Below are 13,598 nucleotides of genomic sequence, written 5' to 3'. Positions count from 1 at the left end.
GTTGTAAGATGCTCCACATTGACTTTCTGTCCAGGCTGTCAAATGCCTTTTCAAAATCAAGAAAACACACATATAGTGGAGTTTGCCATTCTATTGTCTGCTCCACAATGACTCTAAGTGTAGCTGTCTGGTCAATGCATGATCTCTCTTTCCTGAACCCTGCCTGCTCATCTCTAAGTCTCTGGTCAATGGTGTCTTTCATCCGCTCCAAGATGACTCTGGTGAGAACTTTGCTAGGAATGGACAACAAGGTGATCTCCCTCCACTTGCCACACCATGAACGATCTCCAGATTTTGGCAGCTTCACAAGGAGGCCCTTCTTCCAATCTGATAGGATCTTTCCTGTTCTCCATTTCAAATTCAGCAGTAGATGCAAATGGTCCACCATAACCTCTCCACTCTCTTTTAATGCTTCTGCAGGAATGTTGTCTTCTCCAGCAGTCTTGCCATTCTTCAGGCTTTTCAGGGCTTTTCAAATTTCTTGCTTGGTGATTTCACCTATATTGATGTTGAGTAGGTCTCCAGGCTCCAGGTCAGGTGGGTTCTGTGGTGGTGGTCTATTCAATACTTCCTGGAAGTGTTCCTTCCATCTCGCCAGCTGATCTTCAACCAAAGTGAGCAGATGGCCTGTCTTGTCTCTAACAGGTCTTTTGAAATTGCTTTTCTTCCCTCTCAAAAGTTTAGTTGTCGTGTAAAGTGCCCTGAGGTCCCCTTTATTGGTCGCTGTTTCTGCTTGCTCTGCTATTTCATTGAAGTATGATCTCTTGTCCTTTCTGAGCTGTTTCTTCAATTCCTTGGCCATCATGCTGTACCTGTTGGTGGTGATTTGTTTCTGTTGCCGGGTTCTGGCCTGATTCAACTCCTGTTTGAGCTTTTTCCTCTCCTCCACCTTCTGCCATGTCTCATCCCTGATCCAAGGTTTACTGTTGACTGGTGGTCTTACCAGTATTTCTTCACAGGCCTGCTTGAAGGTAATGCACGCGTGTTCCGCTGTTCTCCCATCTTGTTCCTCTATTTGAAGAGCCCCAAAGCAGTTTTTCAAGGCAATGTGGAAATCTTTCTTGTTCTCTTCCATCTGTAGTTTTCTAACATCAAACTTTATTCGCGTGTTCTGTTGCTTCTTCTTGGCTGACACCTTCATCTTCAGCTTCGCAACAACTAAATGGTGGTCAGATCCAATATCTGCTCCTCTTTTGGCTCTCACATTTTGCAATGAGCTTCTCCAGCGCTGGCAGACTATGACGTGATCAATCTGGTTCTCTGTTTGACGGTCAGGCGAGACCCAGGTTGTCTTGTGGCAGCGTCGGTGGGGAAAGAGGGTACCTCCAATGGTCAGTTCATTGAAGGCTCAGAAGTCGGTAAGGAGTTCTCCATTTTCATTCATATTCCTCAAACCATTCTGGCCCATCTCTCTCTCCCTGCCAGTGTTATTGTTGCCTACTTTGGCATTCAGATCTCCCATGACAATCAACATATCTTGCTTAGGTACCTTTCCAACTACTGCTTGAAGCTGGGTGTAGAAGAGATCTTTTTCTTCTTCCTCTGCGTTGTTAATTGGAGCGTAGCACAGGATAATAGATACCTTGTGGAATCTGGACTCAAACCTGGCTGTGATGATACGGCCGGACACTGGTTCCCATTCTATCAAACTTCTGGCTGCTTCTTTGGACAACATCAGGGCCACACCAGCCTCATGTGGGTCTTCCTCTTTTCCTTTGCCGGAATAGAGCAGAGTTTCTCACATCTGCAGTTTGGTCTCACCAAAAGTATTCCACCTTGCTTCGCACATCCCCAGGAGTGTGAGGTGGTATTGGTTCATTTCTTTCACTGCCTGTGCGCACCTACCTGTCTCCCAAAGCAATCTCACATTCCATGTTCCGATTAGGATAGATTTCTTCTGTGAGAGCAGCTTTGGAACCTCCATTATGGTTTTCCCCGGGTGAAGGAGGGTTGTCAGCCCTGCAGCTTCCTGACGGGTTTGGTTGCAGTGCGTCATCAGCCTCCTGAATGGGGCCCTGCTTTTCCCGAGATCTGGGTTAGTGGTTGACAATCTGTTGACGGTTTCTGTAGCAGTTGCTTGTTTTATGTGAACAGGTTGTTAGCCCATTGCACAACCCCCAACCTGGAGGACCAGGGGTTTTCTGTCGTGGTCACCTTCCCCTAGGCGATGGCATTTCCATGCTAACAATGGTATTTCCATGCTAACGAGCTCCACCTGCCCGGGTTTGAAATCAGAGTTTACCATCTCCTAGATAGGCTGCCATCCAAGGCTAACGATTCCTATCTACCCAGGTTTGGAATCGGAGTTCCTTCTCCTAGGCTATGTTGGTTCGCGGCACCTTCTTCCATATTACCCGGTGCACCCCTCACATGAGGGATCCCCCATCCACCACCCAGGGGATGTGCCTCAACGCTGTATAGCCCTAGTGCGAGGGTTATTATATATTATATATAATATAATATATTATATTATATATATATATTATTATTCTGTACTTTATTATTAGTTAAGCTAACACACTGGTTTCTTTATCAATCTTTTTATTAACTAAATAAAAGACTACATATATATATAAAAACAAGAGGAGAATTATCTCAAATATCTATATCAATAACATTTATATAAAAGGTAAAATGAACATTATCAAGATCATATATAATGTTAATCTAATAGGATGTAATAAAGAAAAAGATAATTGATTCCCCTCTTATCCATGAAAAGATGAACATAAAAGATAAACTTTTATTATTTTAATATACATACAAAAAAACCACTAAACCAAAAAAAAACAAAAAAAAGAGAGAAAAAAAGGGAACTGGGCAGCTCAAACTGAGAGTGAAAGCAAGAAAAAAAGAAAAACTTTCTGATCAAATCCAATATTTCAAGAAGGTAACTGGAAGAGCCATGCATCAAAGCATATGAAAATATTGATTAAAAGGTCACCAACTTTCCTGAAGTTTAAAGGTTGTATCAAATGTCCAACTTCTTAGTTTCTCTAAACTTAAACAGGATATAATGGAAGTAAGGCAATAAAGAGCAGTAGGTGGATTAGAATCCTTCTGTATAACTATATAACAATTACAGCATGGAAACAGGCCATCTTGGCCCTTCTAGTCCATGCTGACGCTTACACTCACCTAGTCCCACTGGACTGCAATCAGCCCATAACCCTCCATTCCCTTCCTGTCCATATACCTATCCAATTTTACTTTAAATGACAATGCAAAACCTGCCTCTACCACTTCTACTGGAAGCTCAGTCCACACAGCTACCACTCTCTGAGTAAAGAAATTCCCCTCGTGTTACCTTTAAACTTTTGCCCCCTAACTCTCAACTCATGTCCTCTTGTTTGAATCTCCCCTATTCTCAATGGAAAAAGCCTATCCACATCAACTCGATCTATCCCCCTCATAGTTTTAAATACCTCTATCAAGTCCCCCCTCAACCTTCTATGCTCCAAAGAATAAAGACCTAACTTGTTCAGCCTTTCCCTGTAACTTAGGTGCTGAAACTCAGGTAACATTCTAGTAAATCTTCTCTGTACTCTCTCTATTTTGTTGATATCTTTCCTATAATTCGGTGACCAGAACTATACACAATAATCCAAATTCGCCCTTACCAATGCCTTGTACAATTTTAGCATTACATCTCAACTCCTATACTCAATGCTCTGATTTATAAAGGCCAGTATCCCAAAAGCTTTCTTCACCACCCTATCCACATGAGATTCCACCTTCAGGGAACTATGCACCATTATTCCTAGATCACTCTGTTCTACTGCATTCTTCAATGCCTTATCATTTACCATGTATGTCCTATTTGGATTATTCCTACCAAAATGTAGCACCTCACACTTATCAGCATTAAACTCCATCTGCCATCTTTCAGCCCACTCTTCTAACTGGCCTAAATCTCTCTGCAAGCTTTGAAAACCTACTTCATTATCCACAATGCCATCTATCTTAGTATCATCTGCATATTTACTAATCCAATTTACCACCCCATCATCCAGATCATTAATGTACATGACAAACAACATTGGACCCAGTACAGATCCCTGAGGCACACCACTAGTCACCGGCCTCCAACCTGACAAACAGTTATCCACCATTACTCTCTGGCATGTCCCATCCAGCCACTGTTGAATCCACTTTACTACTTCAATAATAATACCTAACGATTGAACCTTCCTAACTAACCTTCCATGCGGAACCTGTCAAAGGCCTTACTGAAGACCATATAGGCAACATCCACTGCTTTACCCTCGTCAACTTTCCTCATAACCTCTTCAAAAAATTCAATAAGATTTGTCAAACATGACCTTCCAAGCACAAATCCATGCTGACTATTCCTAATCAGACCCTGTCTATCCAGATAATTATATATACCATCTCTAAGAATACTTTCCATTAATTTTCCCACCACTGACATCAAACTGACAAGCCTATAATTGCTAGGTTTACTCTTAGAACCCTTTTTAAACAATGGAACCACATGAGCAATATGCTAATCCTCTGGCACCATCCCCGTTTCTAATGACATTTGAAATATTTCTGTCAGAACCCCTGCTATTTCTACACCAACTTCCCTCAAGGTCCTAGGGAAGATCCTGTCAGGATCTGGAGATCTATCCACTTTTATATTCCTTAAAAGCGCCAATACTTCCCCCTCTTTAATTGTCATCATTTCCATAACTTCTCTACTTGTTTCCATTTAAGTAAAATGATTCTCCTAGCCAATAAAGTTGTAAAAACTATCATTCATTGAGCGGAAACAGGAATATATCCGGCTTCCGATGGAATGATCCCAAAAATTGCTGTAAGTAAATTCAGTTGTAGGTCCAAATTCAAGACTTTTGATAAAGTTTTAAAAACTTCTTTCCAAAAATTATCTATCTTGATACAAGACCAAAACAAATGTGTTAAAGTAGCCACCTCAGTATTACATCTATCACAAATAGGATTAATATTGGAAGAGATATGGGCTAATTTCTTCTTTGACATATGCACCCAATGCACTACCTTGAATTGTATCAAGGAATGATGGGCACAAATAGATGAAGTATTTACTAAATGAAAAATTTTATCCCATTGATTATCTGAAAGTGACTCTCAAAATTCCAATTCCCACGCAGCTTTAATTTTATTATTAGATAACATATACAAATTCAATAACCATTTATAAATTATAGCTATCAGTCCTGTTTGAAATGGTTTAACCTGAAAAAGGGTATCTATTATATTGGATGCATAAGCAGAGGGGTAACTTGGAAGTAAACTACATAGAAAATTCCTAATTTGTAAATATTTTAAAAACTGTGCATTAGATAGGTCATATTTGTCCGCTAACTGAGTGAAAGACATTAACCAATTCTTCATAAACAAATCTAATAAAGTTACTATTCCTTTGGTTTTCCAAATTGAAAAGGTCTGATTGGAAATAGACGGTTTGAAAAAATAATACACACTGCTAAGAGTGTTTTAAAATGTTGCTCCTGTAACAACAGAATTTCCCACTCAGGATCAATGAAGTATTTGTTGTTGTTATTATTATTATTATTATTATTATTGATTTCAGTATGTTATGTGTATTTGTCTATTGAGTAAGTTGTTTTTGCTTCTTTATCCTGTAATATTATACCGGATGGTTATTATGGATTGTCCTATCTGTAATAATGAATTGGTTGTAATATAATTTAGACCATAAAATCCAGGAGCAGAATTAGACCATTTGTCCCATCGAGTCTGCTCTGCGATTCCATCACAGCTGATCTATTTTTCCTCTCGGCCCTGACCAATCAAGAATTAGTTGGTTTAAATGTACATAAAAAGACTCAAATATAAAATCAAGGATGTAATGTTGAGACTTTACAAAGCACTGAATAGGCCTCACTTGGAGTGTTACGAGCAGTTTTGGGCCCCTAATCTTAAAAAGGATGTGCTGAAACTGGAGAGGGGTCAAAGGAGGTTCATGAAAATGATTCCAGGATTGAATGGCTTGTCATATGAAGAGTGTTTGATGGCTCTGGGCCTGTATTCACTGGAGTTCAGAAGAATGAGTGGAGACTTCATCGAAACCTATCGAATGGTGAAAGGCCTTAACAGAGTGGATGTAGAGAGGATGTTTCCTATGGTAGGAGAGTCTAAGACCAGAGGAGACAGCCTCAGAATAGAGGGGCGTCCTTTTAGAATGGATATTTCTTTAGCCAGAGAGAGATGAATTTGTGAACTTCTTTGCCACAGGCAGCTGTGGAGGTCAAGTCTTCATGTATATTTAAGACAAAGGTCAAAAATGAAGGAATACCAGGAGAAGGCAGGAAACTGGGGCTGAGAGGAAAATTGTATCAGCTATGATGAAATGGTAGAGCAGATAATGGGTCAAATGTCCTAATTCTGCTCCTATACCTTATGGTCTTCTGGTCAAAAGACTTGGCCTGAATCTGGCCACCACCTTCAGAACCATGGATGTACACCATCTGGTCCAGTTGGCTTATCTACCTCCAGACCTTTCATTTTCCCAAGAACCTTCTTTCTAGTTATGGTAACTTCACACACTTCATACCCCCTGACCCCTGTAACTTCCACCATACTTCTAGTGTCTTCCAGAGTGAAGACTGATGCAAAATACTTATTCAGTTCATCTGCCATTTCCTTATCGCTAGTTTCCAGTGGTCCAATATCCACTCTCGCCTCTCTTTTACACTTTATGTATTTGAAGAAACTTCTGGTATCCTCTTTAATAGTATTAGCTCGTTTGCTTTTGCATTCCAACTTTACTGCCTTAATGACTTTTTTTCATTGCCTTCTGTGGTTTTTAAAGTTTTCTAATCCTCTAACTTCCCACTAATTTTTGCTCTTTTATATGCCCTCTCTTTGTCTTTCATGTTGACTTTAACTTCTCTTGCTAGCCACAATTGTGTCATCTTGCCTTTAGAATACTTCTTCCTCTTTGGGATGTATAAATCCTGTGCCTTCCAAATTGCTTCCAGAAATTCCAGCCATTGCTCTTTTGCTGTCATCCCTGCCAGTGTTCTTTTCCAGTCAATTCTGGCCAGATCCTCTCTCATGCTTCTGAAATTCCCTTTACTCCACTGTAATACTGAGATTGTAGAACTCTGCCTCTGAAATTGGTAAGGGTAGTATTTATAGTAAAGTATTGTGTCTTATGAGTTTGTGTTTTAAAGCAAGATTTTGGTGAATGGCGTTTGCTACTTAATGGTGCCTGTGTTAGTAACCAGACTGAGTTAAACTGCTGCAGGATCCTGTAATGTGTTGGATTGTTCCCGGTTTCTCTTAGCATTTTCTGCATTTATTTTCTTGAATTTGTTGGTCTTTTATTAAGTATTTTGATCTTTTTGTGTTAAACACCTAGTCCTGTATTGTCACAAGGAACCCTCTGTTTCTAGGAAGAGATCTCCAACTCTGAACAATGCTTCCTTGTTGATATCTAGTTTGCTCAGATCTTGGGGATGTCTTCCATGGCAGGTCATGCCCTTTCATTGGTTAACTTCCACTACTGCAGTGATAATTTCTTCATTTTTCAGGGTTGTGCTTTCATTTAAGTCTAGTGCTGTGTACTTTAATATCAGAATTGAAAGTATTTTCTAAAATTTGTCATTTCAGTTCTTTCTTTGTAAATTTTCTGGATAGATTTTGGACCAAGATATCATACCAAAAGAACTTGTTAATATGAGTATAGTGAAAGTGCTTTTTGCTTTTGTTATATTTTTACAGTTGAGCTCTGTTTGGCAGATTTTCTAAGCCTTGAAGTAAATTCTGTCAAAAGTTTTCCTTTTATTGCACTATAGTCTATTTTCTTTGCTTGTTGACATTCCAGATACTTATACAGTATGTTTCATATTTATCAGTTAGTTGTATTGTATCCTGCTGCTCTGTTTTACTTTCTACTAGTTCCATTGCATCTATGTTTAATGTTCTGCACTTACCTAGTCCAAAGTTCATGTTTATAATTTTACAAAATAGACCTACTATTTAAATTAATTGCTTTAGCTTTAATGATGAAAGAGCATATAATTTCAAACAATCCATGTAGAGAAGATGTGTTAACTGTACAGTGCCTGTAAAATGTATTGAGCCCCTTCCCCCTCCCCCAGAAGTTTTCATGTTTTAGTGCTTTACAACATTGAATCACAGTGGATTTAATTTGGCTTTTTTGACAATGATCAACAGAAAAATACTGTTGTATAAAAATGGAAACAGATGCTTACAAAGTGATCTAAATTAATTACAAATATAAACACAAAATAATTGATTGCATAAATATTCACTCCCTCCCCTCCCTGTATTAAAATGACACATCAAATCATCCCTGGTGCAGCCAATTGGTTTTAGAAGTCACATAATTAGTTAACTTGCGTGCAGTCAAGGCATTTCAATTGATTGTAGTAAAAATACACCTGTAACTAGAAGGTCCAACTGCTGGTGAGTCAGTATCCTGGCAAAAACTACACCATGAAGACAAAAGAACACTCCAAGCAACTCCATGAAAAGATTATTGAACAGCATGAGTCAGGAGATGGATACAAGAAAATTTCCAAGTCAGTGAATATCCCTTGGAGTAAAGTCAATCATCAAGAAATGGAAAGAATATGGCACAGATGTAATTCTGTGGAGAGCAGGCCGTCCTCAAAAACTGAGTGACTACGCAAGAATGAAACCAGTGAGGGAGGTTACCAAAAGACCTATGACAACTCCGGAGGATTTACAAGCTTCAGTGGCTGAGATGGGAGAGACTGCGCGTACAACAACTGTTGCCTGGGTGCTTCACCAGTTGCAGCTTTATGGAAGAGTGGCAAAGAGAAAGCCACTGTTGGGAAAAAAACTCACATGAAATCTCAGCTAGAGTTTACCAGAAGGCATGTCAGAGACTGAAGTCAGCTGGAAGAAGGTTCTATACTTTGATGACACCAAAGCTGAGCTTTTTGGCCATCAGACTAAATTTTATATTTTGTGTAAGCCAAACACCACACATCATCAAAATCACACCATCCTTACCATGAAGCATGGTGGTGGCTGCATCATGCTGTGGGGGTGCTTCACTGCAGCAGGATCCGGAAGGCTTGTGAAGATAGTGGGTAAAACAAATGCAGCAAAGTGCAGGGAAATCCTGGAGAAAAAACCTGATGCAGTCTGCAAAAGAACTACGACTTGGGAGAAGATTTGTTTTCCAGCAAGACAATGACCGCAAGCATAAAGCCAAAGCTACACAGGAATGGCTTAAAAACAATAAACTTAATGTCCTGAAGTGGCCAAGTTGGCGTCCAATTGAGAATTTATGGTTGGACTTGAAAAGGTCTGTTCACGCATGATCCCCATGCAATCTGACAGATCTTCAGCAGTTTTGTAAAGAATGGGGAAAAATTACAGTGTTCAGATGTGCAAAGCTGATAGAGACCCATCCACACAGACTCAAAGCTGTAATTGTTGCCAAAGGTGCTTCTACTAAATACTGACTTGAAGGGGTTGAATAGTTGTTCAATCGATTATTTTGTGTTTTATATTTGTAATTAATTTAGATCACTTTGTAGAGATCTGTTTTCACTTTGACACAAAAGACTCTTTTTCTGTTGATCAGTCTCAAAAAAAAAAGAAATTAACTCCACTGTGATTCAATGTCATAAAACAATAAAACATGAAAAGTACCAGACAGGGTGAAAACTTTTTATAGGCACTGTAATTTGGTTGTTTCTGATTCAGTATTGAATTGACTTTATTACTTACATCCTTTATATATACGAGGAGTAAAAATCTTTACATTATGCTCTGTCTAAATGTGCAATATGCAATTATAGTAATTTATAATAAATATTATGTGCAACAGGGTAGTAATATAACCTAGAAATACAGTTTTGTCAGCATGAAGTTAGTGGTCTGATGGCCTGGTGAAGATGATGTCCAGGAGCCTGTTGGCTTTTATGCTGTGGTACCATTACCTGGATGGTAGCAGCTGGAACAGTTTGTGGTTGGGGTGACTCAGGTCCCCAATGATCCTTCGGGCCCTTTTTACACACCTGTCTTTGTAAATGTCCTGAATAGTGGGAAGTTCATATCTACTGATGAGTTGAGCAGGCTGCACCACTCTCTGCAGAGTCCTGCGATTGAGGGAAGTACAGTTCCCATACCAGGCAGTGATGCAGCCAGTCAGGATGCTCTTAATCGTGCCCCTATAGAAATTTCTTGGAATCTGGCAGGCCATCCTAAACTTCTTCAGCCATCTGAGGTGAAAGAGGTGCTGTCGTGACTTTTCCAACACACAGCCGCTATGTACAGAGCACATGAGATCCTTGGTGATGTGTATACTGAGGACCTTAAAGCTGTTCACCCTCTCAACCCCAGATCCATTGGTGTCAATAGGGGTTAGACTGTCTCCATTCCTCATGTAGTCCACAACCAACTCCTTTGTTTTTGTGACATTGAGCTGTTTTCTTGACACCCTATTTTTGTCCAATTCAGTAAATTAGAGAGCGGGTTTAAAGCTAGACAGAACCATAGTGGACATAGAGAGTCATCCTGGAAATTGCCTTTGTTTATTTTGTTAATGATGGTTATTCTTTTTTGGTTGTTAATGGATAGAATGATTATAGTACGTTATGCTTCACTAGATGCTGTAAGAACTTCACAAATATTGGGTGCAGTTTATATATATTAAGTGCATCTATTATCCATGAATGTGGGATGGAATCAAATGCCTTTTTGTAGTCAATATAACATGAAAGATTTCTGCTTTTACGCTGGGCTTGATTTAGAATTACAGAAGCTATTACCAGTTTTTTTTTACATCTTTACATGCCCTAACGCCATCCTTTCTGCTCTTGTGTAAATGTTGTGTAGTTATTTAAGTGAGGGGTGATTAGTGCAAGATGCATGATATTTCAATTTTATATATAGTTTGTAAACAAGTAACTAATAAAATTATTACTAGTATTTGTACAGTTTGTTGTCTTTCGCACATTGTTGTTTGTTGTGTGCAGTCTTTCATTGATTCTGTTCTATTATGTTTCTTGTGCTTACTGCGAATGGCAGCAAGAAAATGAATCTCATTGTTTTAATTAACACATATACATTAATAATAAATTTACATTGAACTTTGAATTTTGTTATTGCACAAGATTTCACCATGTACTGTAATGAATAGGACTTATGCTGATACATACAATTTAACAACAATTCAAACATAACAATGAAGTTCACTCCTGCAAAGTGAATTGTGGATGACGTTCAAGCTTGAGCTAATAAATGCTGAAATGTGAGTCCAAGACAATAATCACCTTCTGAAAGCTTTAACCATTCAGAGAAATGCTGTCCGTTTGGTGGTACCATGTCCATCTACTGATGCAGAACCACACACACACACACACACACAATCTCTTTGAACTAGATGGTCCAGGATGTAATTGGATTGGAGCATTGCCATCTTTCACCAAGTCACAAACTATCTTGACCTGGAAACCCATTCCCATCCTCTCCCTATCTCTGAATGGAAATGTTAGAACTCCCACTACCCAGACTACAGCAGTTCAAGGGCATTTACGAATGGACAATCATTTTTGGGTACATCATAATGCTCATACCTGATAATTGGATTAATTAATGTAGCACTAATACCATATTCTAATTATTCAAGATTCAAGATTGTTTAATGTCATCTCCAATACGCAACAGTAAAGAGAATGAAATAATTGTTACTCCGGATCCAATGCAGCCAAAATAAAAGGACAATAAGATAAAGAAAACAATAATAAACCCCCAATAAACATAAATATAAAAGATAGCTTAAATGCATTGTCCACAAAGTGACACTAGGTTATACATAAGGGAATTGATGGGAAATAGTCAAGTTGCAGTGGAGTTAGTGGGTGGATATGTGGATTAATCTTACTGCTTTGGGAAAGTAACTGTTTTTGAATCTGGTGGTCCTGATATGGATATTACATAGCTCCTCCCCGATGGGAGAGGGGCAAACAGTCCATGAGCAGGGTGGTTGGGATCTTACATCATGTTGCTGGCCTGTTTTTTGGCACCTTTCTGTATATATGCCCTTGATGGTGGGTAGCTGATGGCAGTGATGCATTGGGCAGTTTTGACAACCCATTGTAGAGCCTCCCTGTCTGTTGCAGCACAGTTTCCGTACCAGGCAGTGATGCAGCTTGTCAGGATGCTCTCTACTGTCTATCTGTAGAATGACATGAGAATAGATGTACAAACATGAGGAAATCTGCAGATGCTGGAAATTCAAGCAACACACACAAAATGCTGGTGGAACGCAGCAGGCCAGGCAGCATCTATAGGAAGAAGTACAGTTGACATTTTGGGACAGATGAAGATGTCCTGATGAAGGGTCTCGGCTTGAAATGTTGACTGTACTTCTTCCTATAGATGCTGCCTGGCCTGCTGCATTCCACCACATTTTGTGTGTGTGGCTATAGATGTACAAAGTCCAGCTCTCTTCAGCCTCCTCAGAAAGTAGAGGCACTGGTGAGCTTTCTTGACTCTGTAGGGTTATGTTGTTTGCATTACAATATGCAGTGACTACACTTCTCAGGTGTGACTGACTGTACAGTATTTGTGAGTATTTCAGTATTGTTGAGAAAGATCTTATAAATGCGAAGTATTTTTGTAAACACACAACTCCCTTCTTGGGACAGTTTGTAAATAATTTGGTTAGGTTTCCTTTTTATTTCACCTTTGTTGTTCATCCTTAGTAGGTGCACAATTAAAATATAACTGCAGATTCTGGAGGCTCTTAGAAATTGTGCTCTGACAATCACCTTATGTATGAAGAATGAGCTGAAAGTAATGCCACATTCAAACTCTCTATGTAAACATAATAGACAGAGATTCTGTGGATTTCTATCAAATTATGGTCATTAGAAAAATGTCCATCCAATATGCCTCCCTATTTTGCATTTAATACAAAGAAGTTAATGCAGATATGAAAATAACTTTATTCAGCAGTACCATGCCGAAGTTGTGGAGGTAAAGGTGCAAGCAGTTTCATGTATAAATCAGTTACCTTCCAAATCATAAACTTTTTCAACTTTCCAAAGGCAATTCTTTTGATGAAGTGAAGAAACAAGCAGTTGATGAAATGATGGAAAGAATTAAGAAAGGAGTTCAGCTTCGGAAGGTCAATGAAACAAACAAGGTGACTGTGTTGTTATAATTTAACCAGTATAATGCATTTCTCTCTCTTTTGAAACTATAAAATATTTGTATCGTCCTCAAATAGTACTATTTGTGGTTGAGGAACTCTCTAACTCAGTAATCTAATACACTGACCTCCGTATAATTAATCATTTGTCCACTTATGTTCTTACAGTTAGTGAAACATATTCTTCATTGAATTCTAAACTTACAAACCCAAAGTTGTGCCCTTTTAGTTAACTTTAAACTTGCAGACCACTCAAACTACTAACAAATTGGTGGCTGCTAATGCTTTGTAAAGAGCTGAGATTTTAGAGAGCTAGCTGTGGTTTGAATCAGCACCTGCGGTGGTACTTTAATTTTCACCCACCATAATTATTCCCTGTACTTCTCTAAACTTTTGCCTTGTGTACTCAACTCACGGGGAATAGAAG

At 39.0% G+C, this 13,598-nt stretch overlaps 1 protein-coding gene across 1 annotated transcript in view; it reads left to right on the top strand.

The window, feature by feature from the left end:
- The window catches only part of shtn1 (shootin 1), a 99,005-nt gene that overhangs the window by 73,248 nt on the left and 12,159 nt on the right, over positions 1-13,598 (top strand). The window contains 1 exon segment of the mRNA XM_059947932.1: positions 13,068-13,165. Coding sequence (XP_059803915.1) covers positions 13,068-13,165 — 98 coding nt within the window.

The sequence above is a fragment of the Hypanus sabinus genome, chromosome 22, assembly GCF_030144855.1.
Source record: "Hypanus sabinus isolate sHypSab1 chromosome 22, sHypSab1.hap1, whole genome shotgun sequence".
NCBI classification, from domain to species: Eukaryota; Metazoa; Chordata; class Chondrichthyes; order Myliobatiformes; family Dasyatidae; genus Hypanus; species Hypanus sabinus.
The sequence above is the reverse complement of the archived record's forward strand: the minus strand, read 5'-3'. Positions and strand labels throughout refer to the sequence as shown.